The 24,651-nt window shown below is 36.6% G+C and overlaps 1 protein-coding gene across 5 annotated transcripts in view; it reads right to left on the bottom strand.

Moving 5' to 3' along the window:
- Positions 1-1,161: 1,161 nt before the first annotated feature.
- LOC100057331 (aldo-keto reductase family 1 member C23-like protein) overlaps positions 1,162-24,651 on the bottom strand; it is a 36,329-nt gene continuing 12,839 nt past the window's right edge. For 2 of the 5 annotated variants that reach the window (XM_070255057.1, XM_070255055.1), the window contains 10 exons: positions 23,556-23,657; positions 14,614-14,810; positions 12,563-12,730; positions 11,600-11,716; positions 10,465-10,542; positions 9,888-10,010; positions 6,765-6,874; positions 5,671-5,836; positions 3,097-3,179; positions 1,162-1,418 (listed from right to left, as the gene is read on the bottom strand). In XM_070255057.1, coding sequence (XP_070111158.1) covers positions 1,376-1,418; positions 3,097-3,179; positions 5,671-5,836; positions 6,765-6,874; positions 9,888-10,010; positions 10,465-10,542; positions 11,600-11,716; positions 12,563-12,730; positions 14,614-14,697 — 972 coding nt within the window. In that variant the 5' untranslated portion in view covers positions 14,698-14,810; positions 23,556-23,657 and the 3' untranslated portion in view covers positions 1,162-1,375. Of the gene's footprint in view, positions 1,419-3,096; positions 3,180-5,670; positions 5,837-6,764; positions 6,875-9,887; positions 10,011-10,464; positions 10,543-11,599; positions 11,717-12,562; positions 12,731-14,613; positions 14,811-23,555; positions 23,808-24,651 lie in introns of those variants that run through there. The other 3 variants (XM_070255059.1, XM_023631979.2, XM_070255058.1) reach the window with 3 other exon arrangements.

Here is a 24,651-nt window from a genome sequence, read left to right as displayed (position 1 = left end):
GCCCAGTGGTTATGACTGATGAATGTGATCATGAGAGGAAGCAATGGTTGCAGGTATAGATATTAGAAAGTGTAACCACATCCTGAAAATCGGTTAGTCTCAAAGTTCTTTAATTGTCCCTGGTTGGTCAATGATTGTCCCAAATTTTAACAAGTGGTCTGAGATAAAAACTTGCTTCCTTACAAGACTGAGTCTGTATTACTAAAAATTGTAGAAAATAAATGTACATTTTTTATGGATGTTCAAAAGTTAACAAATGTTGTAAGCCTTGTGCTATTTCATGTACATATATTTTCAAATAGTGCTTGAAATTTTAGGAGAATTGGAATTACTAAATGTATTCACATGTTAAGATTGGCTTTACAGAAAATATTTAATGGCTTATGAATATTTAGTGTTTTGTATTTGTAAGTGCGCCTTGCTTTGTGCTTGAAACATTTAAAAAGATCAAGTATATCAAATTGATATTTCATATTAATGTTCCTTTAAACCTGAGAAAACTTGATAAATATGGAGTCAATGTTAAGGGTAATTTGATCAGCTACTTGTTTCTTTGAATTTCTGCCCAACTACAAGCCAGCACGTTCATTGCTAGACACGTGGCAGTCTAGACCTGACTCTCAGCTCCAGCTCTTTGGTAAAATACTGTGGAAAGTTTCCTTTTATCAGTAAGAGAGGAGTAGCAAAGAGGCATATTCCAATGTTTCCCTAACAGATATGTGCTCAGCTCCCTCTTCCCAAATTTTCTGTATGTCTGAGTCCAAATCATCCTTCCAGCCTCGTCCCCTCCCACCTCCTGGGCCCACCCTGTCACAGGGTAATCTCATTCTGGGATTTCCTTCAGAAAAGATTCCCTGAGAAGCAGAAAGGGAGTCTATGCTTTGCTTCCTTTCAGCAATATTAGCCTCACCATCCAGATCATATGCCATGTGTCCTCTTGTACTTTGAAGAGCTAAAGGAACACTGCTAAATACCTGTTAACTACTAGTTCTCTAGAGACTGACAACGCTACCTATCCCCCTCCAGAAATGTCTGTAAAATTGCTGTTATTCTATCTCCTCCCCCCTCTCCCACTCCAAACTCTAGGCAAATTATTCTTTGGCTCTAGTGCATCAGAAGGAAAGAAAATATACAAAACAGAGACTAGAATTGGTCAGAGACTTTAGGGGGAAAAATCTTTAATTTTTACAGAAAGAGACAAAAATGGGGTGCCTTTAATTCCTGACTGATGGACTTAAGTCTAGCTGAGTACGAGTTGTGAAGCAGCATGGATAGAACCTTTGCTGAAGCGTCCAATCACCAACATCTGAGATGTTTCACACCTCACTATCCACATGCAGTGCTTCTGGGAGAAGTCAGGACAAAGGCCTCCATGTTAATATTCATCAGAAAATGGATACTCAGGGTGGCCAATAGAACTGAAATGAGATAGAACATTGCATATATGGGTTCAATGACTGTGCTTCTAGGGTGATAGAGAAGTGATTTCCATGAAGTTGTCATTGAGTTAAGGTTAAACAGTTTATTTTCTGACTGGGTATGAAGTCTGCCTTTCTTTCTTTCAGAAACATGACTTTATAATAATTTGAACATAATAATAATAAATTATTGAAATGATATTCCCTCCCTGGAATTTATTACGCAGAAGATGAAGAGTCAAATATTCAAATATGTTCTCCCTAGCTACATCTGTCAATAAAGCAACAAGATAGCCTGTCCTTTCTTATTTCACTTCCATAGTGGAAGAAGAGATTGATTATGCCTTGTTGTGAACAGGAGTCCAAAGTCTATGTCCAGCCCCGTGCTCTGCACTAATAAATATTTTAGGGCAACACAGGTTACTGAATGCAACTTGACTTTCATTTTTAAATTTATGAACTATTTATTAACTGCCTACCACATACAACATATCCAGTTAGATCCAGAAATAAGAAGAATGTATTGTAAAAATTTGGCCCGTTGTCCAAGGAGCTTACTGGACAGCAGAGAGATCTCTATTCAGTAATACCCCAAGATATAAAGTGACAGAAAAATTCTTGCTTATTATTAAAATATCTAACTGTAAGAATTACTGACTGATTACCACTTTCTCTTTCTCTCTGCCTTATTTCCCTATCTTATTCTTCATTTGTCTCTACAGTAATAAATATATTAGCAAAGGTGTAAATATATCTACCAAATTTGGGCATTCATAACTTGCCATTATGCCAATCTCTTTCCATACATTACCACATGTATTAATATCATGAATTACAATTCTCACAGGCAGAAAGATTGTGCATTCCTCCATTTCCTTCATTTATAATGAAAGTCTTTGCTCAAAATTCCAGAATCACACAGAATGAAGGAGTAGTAAAGATCTTTTGTTGGCTCTAAATCCTTTCCAACAATGATGCTTTGCCTCCACACTCTTCTCTTGGTTTAAATCTCCCCTCTTGAAAAGTTTGTCCTCTGCATAGGGATCTCCATATTTCAGAAAATCTGAAGCAAAAATTCCTATGGAACCCATAAGGCCAGGCTTTCTGGAGGGAAATGCAGTAGTTTGGTCTAGAACAAACATGCAATGAAAGGGAAGGGAGTGATCTGCAAATTTATGAAGGATATAAATGTGGCACAATCTCATGAATATCCCATATTAGGTTCATGGGCATTTCTGGTGTGGATCACAAGCTTGAGAGAGAAGTCTTTAACAAAGAGTTGAAAAGTTTGGAGAAGAAGCTGATAAACACACTTCTGGAAACATTGAATTAGGCTACACTGGTGATATCCACAGTGTATGTTCACTAACTTGTTGAAATGGGAGACATACATGGAAGGTGTACAATCAGCAATGATACTGAGCTTTTTAGAAAGTTACATGGAGTGATAGTGCATGACGTAGGAATGTAAGTCCAAGTTGACTCCAGTTCACTCACCCTGTTGTGCCAGTGAACAAAGCTCTGGAGTGAGTCTGGGATAAGATTCCAGAAAGCTCCTGTTTCACCCCTGACTCAAACTGGCCTTTGTCTTCCTTGTATCAAGGTAAATTTTAACAATCATCATACACACACTATCAGAAAGTGAATTGAGGCAAACATATTTACCAAAGTCACTTACATGTGAAAAGGAAGATATCGAAGATTTCGATTTAGGCCATCTATGGCTTTCATGTCCTCTGAAGTCAACTGGAATTCAAAAACCTGTCACAAGTAGAAAGATTTTTATGATTTCTAGACTGCATGATGGCCAATCTTTAAAATCCCAGCAAATCAGACTGAATGGTGCAAAGGCAACATCCAAATATTTCCCAAAGTTTTTAAAGATAAAGCAAAATACTTCAGTGGTAATAAAAATATCAGGCAAAAGTTAAATTGAAATCCATCCCTGGAGATGATATATTCAAACTTCAAAAACTACAAACAAAAAGGAGAACTTTTAAATAGCAGAGGGGAACAAAGCTGACATTATTCAAAGTAATAGGGTCACATACTTAGAAGAGCCAGAAGAAGCTAGAGATAAATTGTAAAAATAGAAAGTATAATTTAGTAATTTTGATGACTACAGGTGGACGTATATATCTAATCAATGAAAGTTAGAATGTGAAAAAATGTTTTTCAAGGTAATTTAATCCAATGATTGTCCAAATACTGCTGATGTCATCTTCAATGAACATAGTAACTGGCTTGAAGAGAATATCCCTGTCTAAATGTGGAACACTTTAAGCATCAAAAAGAATGTCAGTAATGGCTAACATGTTGAACTAAATACATCCAGCAATTCATACTAATACTCCAAGATAGTGGAAGATGGAGAAGATAGATAGATGATAGATACATAAGTAAATAGATAGACAGCAGGCACAATGTCAATTATTTCACAATTGATGAATCCAAGCAAGGCAATTGATTCATTATTTTTCAATTTTTCTGTACATTGAAAATCTTCACAATAGAAAGTTAGGAAAAAGTTATCAAGATGATATCAAATATACTAATTATGTATGAATAAATCTAACTGAAGGACTATGTAAATACCTTTGTGGACAAAGTTATGAAATTTATTAAAATATATAAAAACACCTATTTAAATTAATACTCAAAGTATAATTATGGATTGGAAGTCTCAATATTGTAAAAAAGACAGTTTTCTGCAAATTGATCTACAGTTTCAATGCAATAGGTTCCAATGATTTATATTCTTATTTTTCATGGAAGTTGAGAAGTGATACTATATTTTACATTAAAAAAAAACTAGTAAAAAGTAGTCAAGATATTCTTAAAGAAGAAAAAATGAATGTAGAAAAAATTTTACTGCTCTGAAAAGCAATACTTATTTTCCACTATACTTAGATGGTACAGAAAAGTAAGGATTTGAAAAGAAGAGGGAGGCCAGAAATCAGCTGGTGGACATCTGATATACGACAGAGATGACAATGATAATCTTTGAGAAAACATAAACTTTGGATTTGGCCTGCAACTTGCACTGGACAATAAAGCTTGCCAGAAGCAGTGGTGTGTCTGTTGTAAGCCTAGACATGAAAAGTCTTTGTAAGTACCCATTCACTGCCTTGGGATCATGCCACTGTGATGAAGAACAGGCTAGATGGCTATAGTGTAGCCAACAATATGAAAAATTATATGCAACAGAGTTTACACAACTCTGACAACAGGGAAATCAACCTCCTAAGGCAGAACTGTCTAGTTGCTCTTCATTTAACAGCAAATACATGAGAGAGCAGAGCCAAGACGAGAACTACTTAGTTGAGCCCAGGCTAGTTGTCAAACTGAAGAATCATGAGCTAAATGAATGGCTTTTGTAGTAAACTTCTATATTGAGGATAGTTTGTTATACAGCTATAGTCTCCTATACATAATGATATAATAATAAACTCCTATATGTAAAACACAACACAATAAAAATAGACAAATATCTGAACAGGTGCTTTACAATAGTGGAAACTCAAGAAGAATAAATACCTGAAAATGAAACTACATTACTATTCAAGGAAATGAAAACTAACACCAAAGAGATTTGGAGCCTAGAGATCACTGCTACATTCTGATGTTTATGTACCCCCAAAATTCCTATGTTGGACACAAAACCCCCATTCTGATAAGATTAGAAAGCAGGGTGTTTGAGTGGTGATGAGGTCATGATGGTCAAGCCCTCCTGAATGAGATTAATGCCCTCATAAGTCCTGAAAGAGCACCCTTACCCCTTCTACTATGATAGACTACAAGTAGTCTCTCACCCAAAAGAGAGCCTTCACTCACATGCTCACCCCCTGATCTCAGACTTCCAGACTAAAGAACTGTGAGACATAAATTTTTGTTTTTCATAAAACACCTAGTCTGTGATATTTTGTTATATCATCTCAAGCAGACTAAAAAAATCGCATAATCTAATTCCCTCATTTTAGAATTAGGAAAATGAGATGTGACTTGCATAAAGCTACAGAGTACATTGCAGACATGTGGGAACTATAATCTCTGTTTTATCTCCAATCTTAATTCCATCCAGACATGCTGCCTCTCTTGTTGCCACAGTATGAAAAACATGGTGGGAATACACATAACGCATGCATGCATGGGAAATAACCTCTGGGCCCAAAGATGTCTTGAGAGCTAACAAAGAAGAACACATGTGAAGGATACTCTTTAGGACCCCCATGCCCACAGCCTCACTCATCACCTGCATGTTCTCCTTCATCTGCTTCTCATTGATACACTTGGCCAGGGCCACAACTCCACGCTGTAGCTGGTAGCGAAGGGCAATCAGTGCTGGAGTTCGCTCATACTTTTTTGCCATGGCACAAAGGACGGGATCTTCCAAGAGAACCGGGGAGCTCTGGTCCACCCTGGAAGGAATTACGAAATGCTAAAGACCTGAGACTGAGTATTCAGTTTGTTAGGAGGCTTCCTAAACAAATCCAGTAGGCCCACTCTAGATCAGAGCGGACATTACTCAAAAAATTGTCCTGAGACCAGAAGCATCACTATCATCAGGGAACTTGTTAGGAAGGTAAATTCCATGGCTTCCAACGAGACAAACTGATTCTGAAACTGAGGTGTGGCACTTAGTAATCTCTGTTTACAAATCACTCCTGGTCATCTTGATGCTTGCTTGAGTCAAGATCAATGCTTCCAAACTCGTACATTTTTTCTTTTTTAATTCCCATTAGCTGCTTTCCTTTCTCTGATTAGAGCCCCAAAGTAAGGACAAGAGTATGAAAGGAAAAAGAGAATGGGGAAAACCTGGGATATTCTTTATTTTAAAATTTCTAAGATATTGATAAAAATTGAGTAGTCCAAAAATAAGAACGATTTATTTTATCCTTACTTATAGTATGCCATATTTCTATAGAAATTTATAAAAATGTTTCAGATTGTAATTTTTTCTATCATGATAAACCTGGAAGTTATATAACATTATCCATATTTTAGACATAAAGTGAGGCTTAGAGAATCTATTACTAGAAATGTGTTAATTAGTTAAAAAAAATTCAAAATCATGACTTGAGCTTATATCTTCTGTCTCAATTTTTCGATTACATATAGATTTTAATGCAGGTATTTGTTTTTGATTAATCTACAACCAGGCACATATAATGTAAAAGAATTGGCTGGGTGATGGGATGAAAAAAGGAAAGGAATTCTTCCTTCCTTCCCCTTTCTCCCCAAGCCAGGTGAGAGTTAGTTCCAGAAAACTGAGTATGGTATGATTAAAAATATTTCACCAAAACTAGTGTTTTAGGGTCTTAGTAAACTTCCTGTCATCTTAATTACCATTGTTTTGGACGTTGTGTTCCCAAAGCACCATAGGCAACTAGGACAATATCTTTCGATTTGCAGAAATCCAACAGCTTCCTCTGGTTGAGATAAGGATGACATTCCACCTGTAGAATGCCAAGAGGGAAAAAGAGTCAGATTACATGAAATGACAATATGAATATGGAACAAAAAGGTTTAAAGGAAAAAAAGATGAATAAAAAACAGTAATATTCAATTTAAGCTGGAAATATCAACATCAAATAAGGTTTTTGTTAAAAAAAAATAAATGTTATATCTCTGTTCCTTAAAAGGGTAAAAAGGAAAAAATAATGAAATTGCACAGAACAAGCAACTCCACGGATTAGATCTTGGTTACTCAGTACCATTGTACACTGCAAAGAGAATTCCAGATCTGGGACAGGAAAAGAACTGTTTGAACCTTGGACATCAAGTTATACCAGAAAACAAGAAATTGCTCAAAGACTCACGAAGGGATTTCTAAAGGACTAAAGAACCAGTTTGATGAGGATCCCAGTAGTGACATTGGGTAGATGCGATGATCAAAGGGCATAATGACTAAAAACAATTATAGCAATAGAGTAAATAAAAATCCACAAGTCCATAGGGATGAGAGAGAGAGAGAAAAAAAAATATTTGTTCCTACTGACATCAATTATTACAGTAACTGCTTTCCAGGAATACTGAGAGTTCAAGGGAAGGAATTAAGCTTTTACCCATCTTATAAGAATAATTGTATTTTACCCTGACTTTACAAGGGAATTTTCTGTTTACAATAAAATGTCAGGTTAAAAAAAATATATAAGGCCTGGTCCTGTGGCACTGTGGTTAGGTTGATACATTCTGCTTTGGTGGCCCAGGGTTCGCCAGTTCACATCCTGGATGCAGACCTAAGCACCGCTTGTCAAGTCATGCTGCAGCAGGCATGCCACATATAAAGTAGAGGAAGGTGGGCATCGATGTTAGCTCAGGCCAGTTTTCCTCAGCAAAAAGAGGAGGATTGGTGGCAGATGTTAGCTCAGGGCTAGTCTTCCTCCAAAGAGAAAAAATAAATAAAAGAATGCTTAAAATTAAAAATAATTATTTATGAATCCCATTGATAATAATGATTCATGTTAAAATCGTTGATGGCTACTCAATTATTATGTGAAAACTTGGAGGCAATATGATTTCCTCTGATGACAATTATAACCCAAAAGATTGGTAGGTAATTTCAAAGGGAAAAATATACATTTACAAAGAAAAGACCTGTCTGCCACTAGCTTAACCAAGAAAACAAAACTAACATCTCTCATACTGGGACAACTTGTCATGCAAGCTTCAAACTGGAGTGTGGTTTGAGGGAAACAGCATGCAAAGGAGTTTTCTTGCCAAAAATGTTTACCTTTAAGGTAATAAGGCATTCAGATATAACTTCTAATTTACAGAAATTGAGACTAGAGAAAAAAATTAACATCACAAGATAGCAGTTGGATAAATCCAGAATATTCAACAAAATATTAAAAAGTCATAGTACAAAGAGGGATGAGTGACCATTTTATATTAAGAGAGCTTATGAAACATAACTGAAAATAATATGTGGACCACAATTGGCACCTGATTAGAAAAGAAGATCTGGAAAAAGGATTGAGAAAGCCATATAGAGGATTGAATATGGATTGGATAGCAGACAATAAGCTTTCTGAGATCTGTAAAGGTGAATTGTTATGTCTATAGCTTACTTTGAAGAGGGTCAGCAAAATATTACATATATGTTTGCAGATACATCCACATATATATGCATATATTTGGCAATGTGCCAAAATATGAAACATTTTGTATATGAGAGGGAAAACATGGATATTCTCTGATACTCTTAACTTCTTTGAAGGTCTGAAAATTTTTATAATAAAAATTGAGAATAAAACTAATACTAGAATCACAGGAAATTTTTAACATTTATAATTGTGAATCTATAGTACTATAACAATATATAACAAATTCTTAAATTTTATAGGCCACATTTTCCAATCAAAGATGCTCACTCCTTGACTCTAAGTTACACCTTTAGAATATTATGATAAATGAACTGAGACATACATAGAAGGACAAGTACCAGATGATACCTTTTATTTGAGGAATCTAAAATAGTCAAACTCATCGAATCAAAGAGCAGAATGGTGTTCGCCAGGGGCAGGGAGGAGGGAGAAATGGAGACTTGCTCATTGTGACCAGGAAGTCTCAATTATGCAGGATGAATAAGTTCTAGAGATCTGTTGTACAACATGGTCCTCATGGTTAACAAGATTGTGTTGTATTGTATTGTTTTGTATTGCATACTTCAAAATTTTTTAAGAGTAGATCTCTTGTGGTGTTCTCATCATAATAAAATAATAATAGAAAAAAAATTAAGAGTACAGAACCAGACACAGAATAATGTGTCTAATGAGTTAAGTCAAGTGTAGAAATCGAGAACCAGACAAAGATTGAGTAAATCAGAAAGCATGCTCTACGTTTCTGCTAAACATTCCTGACTGTTGATTTGTCCCACCATTAGTATGACCAAAAAACATCCCTTTAACCTGGGTGACTTCCAAAGCCTCCAGTTCATTTTTCTCATATCTATGCTTCCTATTCAAAGACCCCTGAAAGCAGACATACCAAGACAAAGGATTCAGACATCCAAACCACACAAAAACCCCTGACACCTACCTTATGTTATTTTCACTCTTCCCTTATTTACTACCCATTCCATATTTTCATGACCTTCTTTTCTGTACACAATTCCTTCAAATCACTTTAACCCATCACATCTCTGGACATTCTTTAAAGCGCAGGGAAATGTCACCTTCCCTCTAATGTCTGGTAACAATGCCAGGCCACTGTCACCTCTCTTACCTTCCCTAAATTTTTATTAACAACTTAATACTAAGTTCTCACCACTTTTTTTCACTAAGGCTTTCCAAAACAGAGATAGAATTATGGGTTCTATTGACTCACACTAGACAGAGACTCTGGATTCTAGAATCTTCTGTTCCATAAAAGTAGGATGAATAGGTGGGGAGGACAAATAGACATCTGACTGTAGTGCAAGAAGAAAGAGATGAAGAACAGAGAGCAGAGGAGATGAAGGGTGCTCACCTGGTTGCAGACTGGCTTGTACTTGAGCCCTGGCTTGTTTAGAATCTTCTCCAGCTGCCTACGGTTAAAGTTGGAGACCCCAATGGACTTTGTCAATCCTGCATCCTTACACTTCTCCATGGCCTGAGGAGGAAGGGGTGGTGAAGAATAATTTGTGCAATTGGCTATTGATCAAGAATAACTGTAAGAAAAATCTATTAAGAGGACAACTGTAAAGAAATGACAATAAAGCCAATTGGCATGATTATCAAGGAGAGACAAAGTAGTAAATTAAATGGGAAAAGAAGGTAGTGATAACAAGGATGAGAATTACTGTCTTCTCCTTAGAAAAATGTGAGAGAGTATTACACATTGAGGGCAAGAGAGACTTATCCTCATTGTACCAAATTCTTCTCCTTGGTTCCTCTCTATTAACATTTCAGGAATGATTTTCTCCACACCTCTACAGAATACCCATTCTTTTAAAGTTTATGAATTCGTGAATCTGAAGCTGTATAGCTCCTTCTCATAAGTGGAGGAAGTGAACCAGATTTATCTTTTATCTTTTTCCTCTGTGGTCTCTCCTTCAAGCACTTACCTCCCACGTGGCACAGAGATCCACTGTGTCAAATATTGCTTTTCCTTTTTCATCTTCTGGATAAAATTCTTCCCCTGGCTAAAATAGAAACAGTCATTTTAGTGATGTCACAAAATAATTTCTGCACACTTAGCCAGGCTTCCAGGGACATCTAGGGCCAAGACACTAAACCATCATGAGTTAGGTGGGATAACATTTTAGATACTAATATTGATAAAGTGACTTGCATATGGAGTTGTATGGTATGTCTTTAGGAAACCAGGCTTCCTCTAATCAACTACAGTTATTATATGTTTTAATAAAGATCACTCTCCTAGATCCTAAAGAGGACTAATAATGACTTATCTTACACTGGTCTGCCCCCTATATTTTCCTCTTGCCAACGACCTCCTTTGCACTGGGAATAACAGTAAGGTACATGTTCTTTTATATCCAAAAGAGCAATTACAATCTTGACCCAGCCTGTGTAATCAGAATTCCTCTGAACATTCTACGGTCCATCTATCCATGGCTTGGACTTCCCATTTACATAGACAAACTATTTTGCATAGGACAGCTTGAGTAGCTTTCTATAAGTTACAATCCAGAATTCTACATAGCACAATCCTTAATGACTAAGTGAAGTTTACAAATTTCCAAGCTGAAGTTAGCGAACAGTGTAGACAAGGTTTTGCATATGGCTATGAAGGCTGCCAGGTTTAGACACACCCAGAGGGACCACCATCCTAGCTGCTTTCAACTTCAAATGATGAGAAAGGAGAGCAACTCATTTTGCACAGGTGTAAGGTAGTGTCATTGATCACCACAGCTGCATGAAACTCTGTTTTGGGGATATCCCCAAGAGACTCAGGAGTCATAATTGTTACTGCATGTTGAACATGCATATTTTTATTTCCTCAAGTTCTTGAGGTAAAGAATTTAAGATTGTTTATTTATTTTCTCTTGGAGGCATGAAGGGAAATTAAGCATTCAAAATATAAATAAAGGGCTAATGAGGAAATATTACTTTGGGGATTTTTCTCTAGTGTCATAATCCCTACATACGTCTAAGGAAATTTTCCATCAACCATCCGTGCAATTTCATAGACATTCTGACACAAGAAGTGAAAAAAGCGTGACCACGCAAATTGCCAACCTTCAGAGCTGTTGGATAATGAATAATATAGAGATCAACATAGTCCAGGTGAAGATTCTTCAGAGACTTTTCCAAGGCTGGTCGGACCAATTCTGGTTGAAGGCAAGTGACCCAAAGCTGTAGAAGTTAAAGAACGGAAGTTGTTTTGGATTAATACTTCTGTCAGTTTTGTTTTTCTTGTTTCACATAAGAATTAGACATTTTTCTACTGGTTGGAAACTGATGACCACAGAGGAAAAATACTTTTTCCTTCTTGGGTTCCCCTTTGATCTGACTTATCCACAGAAACTGTTAATTGCTTTGACTTATCCTCAGTACACCTACTAATAATGGAATGAAATGACCTGAGAGATAAAACATGTTATCAAATAATAATCATGCCCATTATCTGAATTGTTTGATGGAACTTACAAAACAATTCACAAAGATAGCCTTATTCCATCAAAAGTGCACTCTAATGGAGAATAAGTAGTACCCCTTTAGTTTATATAACTATAGGGAAAAAGTGCTTTGAACATATTAATATGTCCTGGATACTCTTCAAGACACTGTAGCTTTCTCTTGTTTAATACAAAAAATGACCCTTATATTGTTCTCTCTTATTGACGGAGGTGAGACAGAAGATTCAGAATATTGAAAAATTTTAGCAGGTCAACTAGACGATAAGGAAAGCTATAATCCAATCACAGTTGAGTCTGATTCAGTAATCCATGTGAAATCACACTGATATGGTATGAGGCTAAGAAACGTAAATTGACTTTACTTTAAAATCATAAAATTTGAACAAAGCAATTATGAGACAGCCATCATCTTTTTTGACACTAGATTTAATACATGAATATTTGTGATGAAAGTTGTACCAATAAGCATAATTCACCAAACACTAGTGGTCTTATCATATAATTGTCATCTCCACACAATCACTTTTACACCTATGAACACACATATACCACACATACACACCTTTGTATTGCAGAACATGTCTCCTCTCTTCACAGTGCCATCTTCAATTTTGCTTTGGATAGCCAGTCCAATCTCATTTTCGTTACCATATGCAGGAGCACAATCAATATGGCGGAACCCAGCATCTATAGCCAATTTAGTGTCCTCCACAGTTTTGCTCTTAGGAACCTAGATGAGAAACAAAAATTAGTACTTGGATGTCCAATGATTGAGAGAGAGCTAAGGCACAATTTTGACCTTCCCACAACCAACTTTGGACATCCCAGGAACTCCTTCAATACCGGGCATTCACTACTACATCACTAGCCTCAAAGGTTCCCAAGTTGACCCTGTGGTTCCGTGACTTTCTGAAAGAACTCACAAGACATAGCATATAGTTGTAGTCATGCGTATGATTTATATTGTGAGAGGTTACTAAACAAAATCAACAAAGGGAAAAGGTACATGGAATTAACTCTCAAAAAACAAGGTGATCACTTCTAAGAGTCCTCTATCAGTGTAGCCACACAGAGCATGCTAAATAAAAATTGTATATAAATTCAAGAGTACATATTTAAATTGTTTAATGTGATGTTTTCATATACAAATACATTGTGAAATGATTACCACAATGAAGCTAATTAAAATACCTAGCATATCACATAGTTAATTTCTGTGTGTGTGTTGAGGACAATTAAAATATTTCTTAGCAAATCTCAAGAATATAGTATACTATTATTAACTATAGTCATCATGCTATACGATAGTTCTCTGGAACTTATTCATCTTATAACTGAGAGTTTGTATTTTTTACCAAAATCTCTCCATTTTTCCCGCTGACCCTACTCAGCCCCTGGTCTCCACTCCTCTACTCTTTGCTTCTCTGAGTTTGAGTTTTTCAGATTCCATATATAAGCGGGATCATGCAGTATTTGTATTTCTGTGTCTGGCTTGTTTCACTTATTATAACGTCCTCCAAGTTCATCCACTTGGTTGGAAATGGCAGGATTTCTTTCTGTTTTAATGCTGAATAATATTCCATTTATTTTAAGCATTTCAGAACCTTTCTTTGTTCAATAAAGTTTCTAGGAACTACATACTTGGTCTAACTGCCCTGTGCTGTTCATGCTCTTGCCTTAGGTATAGGGGCCTTCAGAGGTTTATGGAAGCTGAAGCTTCAGTGGTATCCACGACCATTCCCTACCCTAAATCCCACTTTGTACTACAAAGTAAATATGTCCTGTCTTGTGTCTCCAAAATATCTCTGAATTTTCCCTTCTGTTACAGAGATGAGCAAGTGAGACTCAAATTTTAACTACTAGTCCCTTGTCCTACAAGTCTAATGACTAAACTGGAAGACGAACTTCTGGCTTTCAGTCTGGTGACTTGTCCTCTTTGCTCCCTCTCATGCCCAAGGTCCAAATACACCTATTTGCTTTATTCAAATATACATAAAAGGACCAAGAATTGAAACTTTGCCCTGGAAGACTGTAGCTTATTCCCTCAAATGATATTATATTTTCCATTTGGGAGAAATTCCCAAGCAGTAAGGAAGTACCAGGGAAACTACAGGTTAAATATTTAATGTCTGGCATTCAACAGGCTACCCCACAACAGAACTGCAATTCTCTCCTATCATTTGTTATTCACCTCATCTCCTGGAACTTCAACCACAAATATTTCTCTGGATCATGTCTTCTTGGTGGGATAAAAGTATTTTTTAATTCCAGAAATATAAAGAGAAACCACTCCCATGTAATCACCCTCAAAGTAAGGCAGCTGATAGTGTTCTTGATAGCTGATTTCCATCTGTTTTGCAACTCTGGGAAATAGATGTAAACTTCAAGAGGGCCCACAATAAGCTGAAGGTGACCACGTGGTGAGACCCTGATGAAATCTGAGCACTGACTACTTTACTCTTTGTATGACAAATGGTTCTAGGCTGTTTACAAGAACCAAACGAGCCTCCGATAATCACACAGGAACTCAGTGACTTGACCAACCAAGTCAGCTTCTACTTATGCTACATCAAGTTTCTTTTCAATACTCTAAACCAAGAATGCTACTGTTACCTCTTCAGCTGCATAGGTGCCAAATCCCAGTACAGGAATGAAGTGACCATCATTTAGTTTCAGGTGCCGACCTTTGGGATCCATTGTGTGTTGTTCCTCTGTCTAAGCAGACTCTGTTGTATTCTTGTGCCTTCCCATTTTATATGTATAACAGGAGGGTAACACCCAAGTCCAGAGTCCAGCTGTTATCAAACAGACTGTAGGAGGAGCAATTTTAAAGCAGTAAGCCATGGAGTAAGAAGAGAATTGGAAGAAGTTATCTGGTTGATTTGGTCTTATCAAAGAGAATTCTTAAACAGCTATCTAGTGGTAAAGAAATAATTAATTTCCTGCACAGTATATTGTTCATTCAGTATCCACGTACATTAGTGAATCATTACAAGAGATTTTCTGAATAATTATTAACCATATGGTAGACAAGAAACCTACAGATATAACCTGTTTTTGTTTTTGCCATGAAGAATCCCCTTTTGAAACAATCAAGTATCTAACACCATTCATGAACACACACATACACAGACATATAATTTATAAGAATGAATACTGAACATTTTTTTCAAAAATTTGGTTGTCAATAAAGAATTTAAACTTCAAAATGAAAGCAAATCTGTCTTTATACCTTTCCCATCAACAAAATTATTTTTGTTTCTTTTTTCATTGGTTATAAAAAGAAAACCTCATCCTAAAAAGAATGCACTCCTGAGATGAGTGTCCAAAAAGGACATTTTGGCAAGGTGATTATTGGAGTACTAATTACTAACAGTTTTTAGATATCATTTACAGTGTTAAGACAAAATTTTTTAACATGCATAACTTTCACCCAGTTATAAATTTTAGAAAACTATCATGATGTAACTACAACAAAAACTAATAAAGATTTTATATAGTATATTATCTTGCCCAAGAGTATTCACAAAAGAGTAATCTGGAAACAGCTTCAATTACACTACAGTTGGGAACAGTTAGGGAAATTATGAAGCACTGATACAATGGAATATTATGAAGCCATTGAAAATTGAACACATAGAGTGATGTCAGCAAAATGGTGAACTAGGAATTTTTTAGTTCTCCCATGAACACAAAAGGAAACAAACAGAATCTAGCTGGAATAACCTTAGAGGAGCTCTGGAAAACAGTGAAACGAAGACCTACACCAACAATATGAACACCTATTTAGGAAAAAGTAAGATTCAAAGTGGTAGGAAATTTTATCATGTTTGTACTCACCCTTGCCCCTCCCCTTGCTTGGCACAGTGCAGGCTTGGTCTGTAAGAGGCATCAGCCCAGTTGCCAGTTACATCTCTCAAACCAGAGTGATTATAGAAGATCTTATTCTTAAAGTTTAATGTATTTGGTGGCTGCCTGAAAGACTCTTTTCTATTTTGCCTACCTCTAAGATTGAACTGAAAAGCAGCTGATGTGGCCCATTATAACTGCAGGAGGACTATACAAGTACTGATGCCAGAGACAAGAGATTAAGAGTGAAGAAATAGACTACACCACATAAATCTGAGGAGAAGCTCAAATGTTTATTTTTGCGACATTAAGCTATTCAGAAAGAAGCCATCTACTCAGAGGAATTAAAAAAGCTACACACAGGTCAGGCAACATGCATGCTCAGAAAAAACTGAATAGACTTCTAGCTTTCATGTTGGGCTGATCCCAAGATCAGGAGCATGCCAAGCTAACAAGTGAAGGGATATAAGGACACAGAACAAATCTGTGAAAAGTAGGAGAGGCAGGTGCTCTTTCTAATGACCAAATAAGCACACACACAAACGTACACAAAAAAACTATGGACTAAAAAGAAAAATAAAATTGCCAGAAACTTTCCTTGAACAAGCATAGGCATGGATTTGATAGACAAAAATTTAAAAACAATTGTCATATATGCTGAAGTTGCTAAAGTAAAAGTATGATAAAGAACTAAAGGAAATCTAGTAAATCTCAAGGGAAAATATCAAACAAGTTTTAGAAATTATGGAGCCTAAGGAACATAAGAACAAAATGAAGAAATGTGAACAGACCCTAAAGGACTTATAGGACAACATCATGTGGACTAATATACTCATTATCAGAGTCCCAGAAGGAGAAGAGAGAGAATGGGAAAGAGAGATTATCTGAAGAAATAATGAACAAAAACTCCCCAAACTGGATCTAAGACATAAATAATCAACAAAACCAACAAACTCAAATACTTACAGATTACATAAACTCAAAGTATCCACACCCACATACATGATGTTCAAACTGTTGAAAAACAAAGACAAGAGACAATCTTGAAGTAGCAACAGAAACATAATGAATCAGATACAAGGGATTTTGGATAAATACATCTACAGGTTTCTCATCAGAAAGCTTGGAGGACATAAGACATTGGGATTATATGTTTCAAGCACTAAAACAAAATAAAACTGTCAACAAGAATTCTATATCAGACAAAAATGTTCTCTATAAATCAGTGAGTAATTAATATAATCTCAGATAAGCAAAAGCTGAAAGAGTTCATTATTGTTACAATTGCCCTACAAAAAATGTAAAAGGAGTCATTCAATTTAAGTGAAAGGACACTAGATAGTAGCTCAAAGCCAGATGAAGATAAAAATTCCTCCAGTAAAGATACATATATGGGCAGTTAGAAAATCATGTACTTTCATAATTTTGCTTTGTAACTCAACTTTTCTATTTGTACCAAATTTAAAAGACAAATGCATAAAAAATAGACAAGCATTTACATTAATATTTATACAAAGTATGACGTTCAAATTAGTGACCTCACGACATAATTGGCAGATGGGAACAGAGCTGTATAGGAGTAGAGCTTTTGCGTGGCATTGCAGTTTAATTGGTATCAATTCAAAATATATTATTATAACTTTCCAATATTATCTCTAATCTCCATGAAACTCACAAAAAAAATAGAATATACAGAATTTAAAATGAGAAGGGAATCAAAACATGTCACTACTCAAAAACATCTAAAAAAAGGAAGGTAGTAATAGGGGAAATAAGGAAATTATGTCATATAGAAAAGAATAAAGTGTAAGTCTTTCCCTATCTGCAATTAAGTTAAATGTAACTAAACGCCACCAATCAAAAGGTACAGACTTACAGAATGAAATAAAAAAAACAGGGTCAAGTATTCATTCTCTATAAGATACTCACTTTGGATCTAAGGACAAACATAGTTTGAAAGGGAAAAATGATAAAATATATTCCATGTATATAATAACCAAAATAGAGCTGGTGTAACTGTACCAGTAACAGACAAAAAACAAAGAAAATTAAGACAAAAATTGTGACAAGAGAGAAAAAATGTATTTATTATATATTGATAAAAGGGTCAGTATACCAAGAATATAGAACAATTATAAACATATATGCACCAAACATCAGAGGTCCAAAATATATAAAATCCACGTTGACAGAATTGAAGGGAGAGATAGACAACACTAAAAAACTAGTTGGAAACTTCAGTCCCCTACTTTTGATAATGGATAACACAATCAGACAATCAATAAAAAAATTGGAAAGAGAGCACTGTGATCAACTGTATGTCAATAAATTGAGAAATCCTGATGAAATGGGAAGTTCCTAGAAACACATAACCTTCAAAGACTGAATCATGAAGGAATAGAAAACCTGAGTATAACTATAGCTATGAAGGGGTTTGAATCAGTAATCAAAAACCTTCCAAAAAAGAAAAGCTCAGGGCCAGATTGCTTCACTAGTGAAATCCACTGAACCTTTAAAGCAGAATGAACAGCAATCATCCTTAACTCTTGCAAAAAATCAAAGAGGATAGAACACTTCCTTACTTATTATATAAGGTCAACATTACCTTGGTACAATGCCAGATGAAGATCCTATGAGGAAATAAACTAAAGACTAATATTCCACATGGTTTGAGAATTAAACATTCTCAAAATAATACAACACACTGAATTCAGCAGCATAAAAATTTTTACACCATAATCAAGTGGGATTTATTACTGAAATGAAAGTGTTGCTCAATATACAAAATTTAGTAAATGCAGCACACCACATTAATGAGTTGAAGGAAAAAACATGTGGTCATCTCAGTCGAAGTGGAAAAAGTACTGGACGAAACTCAACACTCTTTCATGACAAGAAACACTCAACAAACTAGAAAGAGAAAGAATCTGCCTCAACATATTGAAGCCCATATATGAAAAATCCACAACTAACATATTCTGTGTTGAAAGACTGAAAGCATTTCCCCTTAAGATCAATAATATCAAAAATTTGCCTGATTTTGCCTTTCAGAGTCAGTATAGTGTTGGAAGTTACAGTTACAGTAATAAGACAAGAAAAAGAAAAGATATGCATCAAAAATGTGAAAGAAAATGTCAAATCATCTCTGTTCCATGATGACATGATCTTAGATATAGAAAACCCTAAAGATCAAACAAACTGCTGAAACTAATAAACAATTTCAGCAAAGGTCCAGGATACAAAGTGAACCCAGAAAAATCAATTATATTTCTATACGCTAACAATGAACAATCTGAGAAAGAAACTGATGAAACTATTCCATTTCTAATAGCATGAAAATGAATAAAATACTTAGGAATAACTTAACTAAGGAGGCAAAAGACTTGTACATTCAAAATTATAAGCTCCTTAAAGGAATTATAGAAGACACAAATATGTGAAAGACAACCATGTTCATAAATGAAGTACTTCATATTAGGATGACAATATTAGTCAAAGTGATTTACATTTTTAATGGATCCATTTTACAACTCAATTTCAAGTGTAGCTCCTCTTTTCTTGAAGTGGATCGCTTTTACTCATATGTAATGACCCTATTACATATAGCCACCAGATTAGCAATTCCAAGGGTCATTCTTGATCAGTGATGAGGTTGTCCCGAATAAGGTGGCCCCAGTAACTACCTCAAATTTGAGATGTTCAGGATTTGCCCCATGATCTCGATTACAGAGACCACAAATCGAAGACCCTGAGATCAAGAAGACACTAGTCGGAATTCCACAGTCTCACCTTCCCTTGAATCCTCTTTGATTGTGGACAGTATGTGAGTTTTACTTACTGGATTTTCTTCCTTAGTGCTCTGATTATTCAATTCCCCAGCCATCTGTCCCACTGAAGACACTCATTCAAATGGCAGGTATTCTTTCAGAATGTTGTTAAAGTTGAATGTGTAAACACCCTCAAGGGGAACTATGGTGTTAGTAGCAGCAGTTTGGGGTTACATGTTTCTCCTGTTTAAGGAATTCAACATCCTCTGATGCAATGAGCTGGTGTCTAAATATAACCCTCTTTTAATCTTTGCTCCAGTCACACTACATTCTGAGTATTAGTTTCTGAATAAACATAGAAAGGAAGCACTGTTTGGCATGAGGTCCCAAGGTGATGAACACTGTACTTGTTATAGTGTTGAAATATATATATATATATATATATATATATATAGAGAGAGAGAGAGAGAGAGAGAGAGAGAGAGAGAGAGAATGTGTCTGGATTAATATTAAAAATATTTTTAATTTTCTCTAATCCTTCACATACATGAATTATAGTCAGTTTTCCATGCTTAGAGAAGGGATTGAGACTGTTCTTTTAATTAATTTCTGAAAAGAAAGAAACATTAAAATTTCTAATATCTTTAACTTCTGTGGAATTATAGAGTGGGTAGAGTGGATTTACTCCTAATTAGCTACATTGATAAGTGGGTTTGCAATATTAAATATATACAAGAGGATGTTTTAAGACTGGCTTACAAATAATGAATATTAGTTAACTACCTGCAAGAGTTAGAATAGAAAAATGTTAGGTATAATTTCTAATAGAATAGAGTAGGGAGAGTTTCTTATTTCAGGTTTAATGCAGATGAAAAAGTAAGTTCACTTTCCTAAATGGCAACTTCTGAAAGAAAAGAGATGTGGCTTTGGGTGACGTAGTGGTAAGCTGTTCTGTCACTCTTCTAGTCAGTGCCAAGGTCAGAGACACACAGCTTGTACCAACTAAGCAGAGCACCCCCACCCACACCCTACACTCCAGTGCTACAGAACCCTGTTCTGAATGGGTAAGCTTAGACCTCATCCCAACCAGTGCTTCCTTCAGATGGTTATTCAGAACCTAACACTCAGAATGCAGTGCAAACTGGACAAAGGTTAGAACAGCGAATGGTCAGACAATAGTCCATTACATTGAGGACGTTAGATTCCATAAAAAGGAAAAGCAGGGAATCCCTTATAAGAAATGCCTGGCAGACATTATTGGATATTTCCACACAAAAGCCATTAACTACTCAAAGTCTTTAAAAATGTCTTCCAATAGCAGTGTACAAAATAGCCATATTCAATTTATCTCTAATGCTTTTATATAAATTCAGATTCCTGTGCCCCCCTGGGGATTTAGGACACAATAACCATGGAGTTACCCCAAGCTCCTCGTAGGTAAGAAGACCCAGGTGTGGATTTGACTCCAGCTTGGGCTTGGACTAGAGGAGATTGAGTTTAGGGAGATACAAGGAGAACCAAGTTCACCACCTCTGAGGACTCCTTGAGAAAGCCAGGACCTCAGTCAGGAGATGCACCCTCTAGTTTGTCTCCAATCTGTAAGGTTTCATTTACAAACAGTATGACTGTGGCTGTCAGGAACGGATGTCAGTCCCTCCATAACGTGCCGGTTCCACTTGTACAGATAAGGAAAAAGCAGGGACTGCTAGGACTTTGTGAAGTTGTGTGGGTTGAAAGAAGGAAATGCATCTTCTGGAGATTGGAAGCAGGAGGGAAAGCCTGGGAAACCTAGCTGCTTCCATTTTCACTGGACCCAGACACTTGGAGGGAAGGTCAAAACAACCTGAGCCCCAATGTGCTGCTCTGTTGGGGACATTAGGGCAGGCATTGTTGTAGGATATGTTATGTATCAAAGGGGACCCAGGCTGGATATTTCCCTATTAATCCAGTTGCCAGTTGGAATCCCAGAGTCTCTCAAGTTTCAATAGCTGGTCCATCAGGGCTTGGGCTTGACCAGCCGGGTTAACGGACTTGGTGGGGTCTCAGACTTTCCTCAGTTTATACAATCAGGCTGTACAAGAAAAATGTGCATCTAGAGATGTCAGGATTTCCCAGTCCTGGAGGAGAGGGAGAAGAAGAGGTCATACCTGAGCAATAAATTTTACAAAAAATGTTCATGTTCACCAGTATGCAATTCCTTGATTTTCTCCTAACATACTCCCCACAAGAGAATTACCCGTGTACAGAGAACAGCAAATATTTGTTCAGTAAAGGGCATATTGACACAGTGTAAAAAATAAAGTTATCTTTCAGCAGTTCTTATCCCCACTGAAGGACCAGTATTGTTTAATGAAGTCTCCAGGGAGAGAGTGGAGTCATGTGGTGTTTTGAGAGAAAAAAATACAGTACACTTGAACTTGACAGTGGTTTATGGGTGTGGTTTATGGGGCTCAGGGGCTGTGCAGGCAAAAGCTCAGAAACGCATTGCTTTGGAAAAGGCAGGAGAGGGTAGAGGCTGTATGGAAGGAAAGACGAACTTGCAGCAGGGTGGAGAGAGGATATGTCACTGTTGTTGCCCTGGGAGCAATTTTTGGGAAAAACTAGAGATGTTTAAAGAGATATCTATAAAGTTTGAATTATGGTGTTTGATTAAATTCATATCCCATGAATTTGAAGTATAAATACACTTGATTCACTATTGTGTCAGAGGGATTATGTCTGAAGAACAAAATGTGCCCTGAATGTGGCATCAATTTAAGTGAAGGAAAAGCAGTGATTCTTTTGGGGATCAATCCCTCTACTGCATCATTTTTGTAAATTTTAGTATCACCCGATACTATCCTCAAACCCTTAGAATCTACTGGGGCTCCTGCTCTCAGAGGATGACTCAGCAATTTCCACAGATTATGAAACTCCTGGCTAGATGTATAGTGCACAGAGTTGTAAAGAGAAAATTATTAACTTATATGGCTGACTTGATTAGGATACAACCAGGTCAGAAAATGTATATCAAATTGGCTTAAGCCCCACAGAATATGTTCCCCCTATAAAACAAAGTCCAGAGGAAGAGCCAGCTCTGGGTTGGCCACAGGAGGTCCAGATCTTCTCTGATGATTCTCTTAACTCTTCTTTCTTCTGTATACCAGCATCATCCTTGGCCTGAGTGAGGACAGTGCAGCAATTTCAGATATCAAGCTGCAATAGGATGTATCCAGTTCAATGAGAAGGGCCATGTGTTTTAAGAAGTGGGGGAACCTGTCTTAGAAGCCCCCCAGCACAGCACCATTCATGCATCACCGGCCAGGATTGGGTCACAGTCCTCTTCCCAAGGCAATTATGTGTCAAGGGCAATGTACTGAACATAAGTGACCTAAACAAACCATTTGGAGAACAATGAGTGTTGGGAAGGCAAACTCCTTGACCACTGAAATCATAGTAGAACCTGATGGGCTTTAGATTAGATGTGTCAGACCTTGACCACACTTAGAACTGGTTGGTGAGCTTTTAAAACATAGGGATACTCTTCCTTTACTATAATCAAACAAATAAGAATCTCTGGGCCACATAAGTAAAAGCAGAACCATTGTCTTAGTTATGGAGATATTTGTTCTGTATGATTGATTCATAGACAGGGTGAGAGGTCAGAAAGCCAGGAGGCCTCACCCAGGAGCAAATCTGTTTAAAAGAAAATGTGTAGAATCTGATTTCACTTCAATTTAATTTATTACTTAACCTAATTTGAATGTGTAAACTTCTATGAGAACTGAAGGTATGAAATGAAGAAACAGACTCAGTGATTACAATTCATTATGCGTCAAGAACCTGATGGATTGAGGTACAGCAGACACCACAGAGTAAGAAATTGATCCGGATGGAATGTGTTAAAGTTCAAACTTCAAAGATGAAGCAGTTCTAAGAAGTAAACATGAGAGTAGTTACCTCATGTTGCGTAGGTGCAAGTAGAAACTCTCAGGAGTTGAGGATGTCAAAACACCGAGAAACTTGAGTTGTTTGCGTGAGCAAGGAAGATGTCAACATATCCTAGGAAGAAACTATAACTAAGATCATAAAATTCACATACCAAGAAGTGGGTAACATAACAAGGTCAAGGTGATATCAGACTTTAAAGGACAGTCAAGTGCTTCTCTCTTTCTAAGGAATTTAACATTCCTAATGCAATGGGCTATTGTCTTACCATTCTCTGTTCTAACCTTTACTCTGCTCACACTGCATTCTGATCATTAGATTCCAATCCAGTGGTCAATTTTCAATCCTCATCTTACTTGTCCTATTAGTTACATTTGACTCTCATCCTTGAAACTGTTTCTTTATTTGCCTTTCAAAACAGACCCATCTCCTGCTTCCCCTGGAAACTCACTAGCTCCTCCTTCTCAGTCTCTTTGCTGGTTCATCCACTTTTTAAACAATTTCTTAATATGAGACCCCCTCATGGCTCTTCTCTGTCTACACTTACACACCTAGTCTAGTCTCTGATCATCTGCTTTTGTGGCTTTACAATGACAACTACATCGTGACAAATTTCAAATACATATATTTCATCTAGATCTCTCCTCTCCCTCTAGACTTGTCTGCCCCACTGTTTACATAGCATCTTAACCAGGATAACTAACAGTCATCTTAAACATACTATCTAAAATTAAAAGTATCTTCTCCCCACAAAAATTTACTTCTCATCTTCTCCATCTAAGCAAATGACAACTCTTTCCTTCCAATTCCTTATCTCAAAATGTCTGTGGGGCCAGCCTGGTGGCACAGCAGTTAAGTTCATGTGCTCCACTTCTGCAGCCTGGGGTTGGCCAGTTCAAATCCTGGGCACGGACCTACACATCACTTATCAAGCCATACTGTGGCAGGTGTCCCACATATAAAGTGGAGGAAGATAGGCATAGATGTTAGCTCATGGCCTATCTTCCTCAGTCAAAAGAGGAAGATTGGCAGTGGATGTTAGCTTAGGGCTCATCGTCCTAAAAAAAAACATTTTTGGAGTCTAGGCTTGCCCCACGATGTAGTGGTT

Source organism: Equus caballus, chromosome 29 (assembly GCF_041296265.1).
Source record: "Equus caballus isolate H_3958 breed thoroughbred chromosome 29, TB-T2T, whole genome shotgun sequence".
In the NCBI taxonomy this organism is placed as follows: Eukaryota; Metazoa; Chordata; class Mammalia; order Perissodactyla; family Equidae; genus Equus; species Equus caballus.
This window is presented reverse-complemented; position numbering and strand designations above follow the sequence as displayed.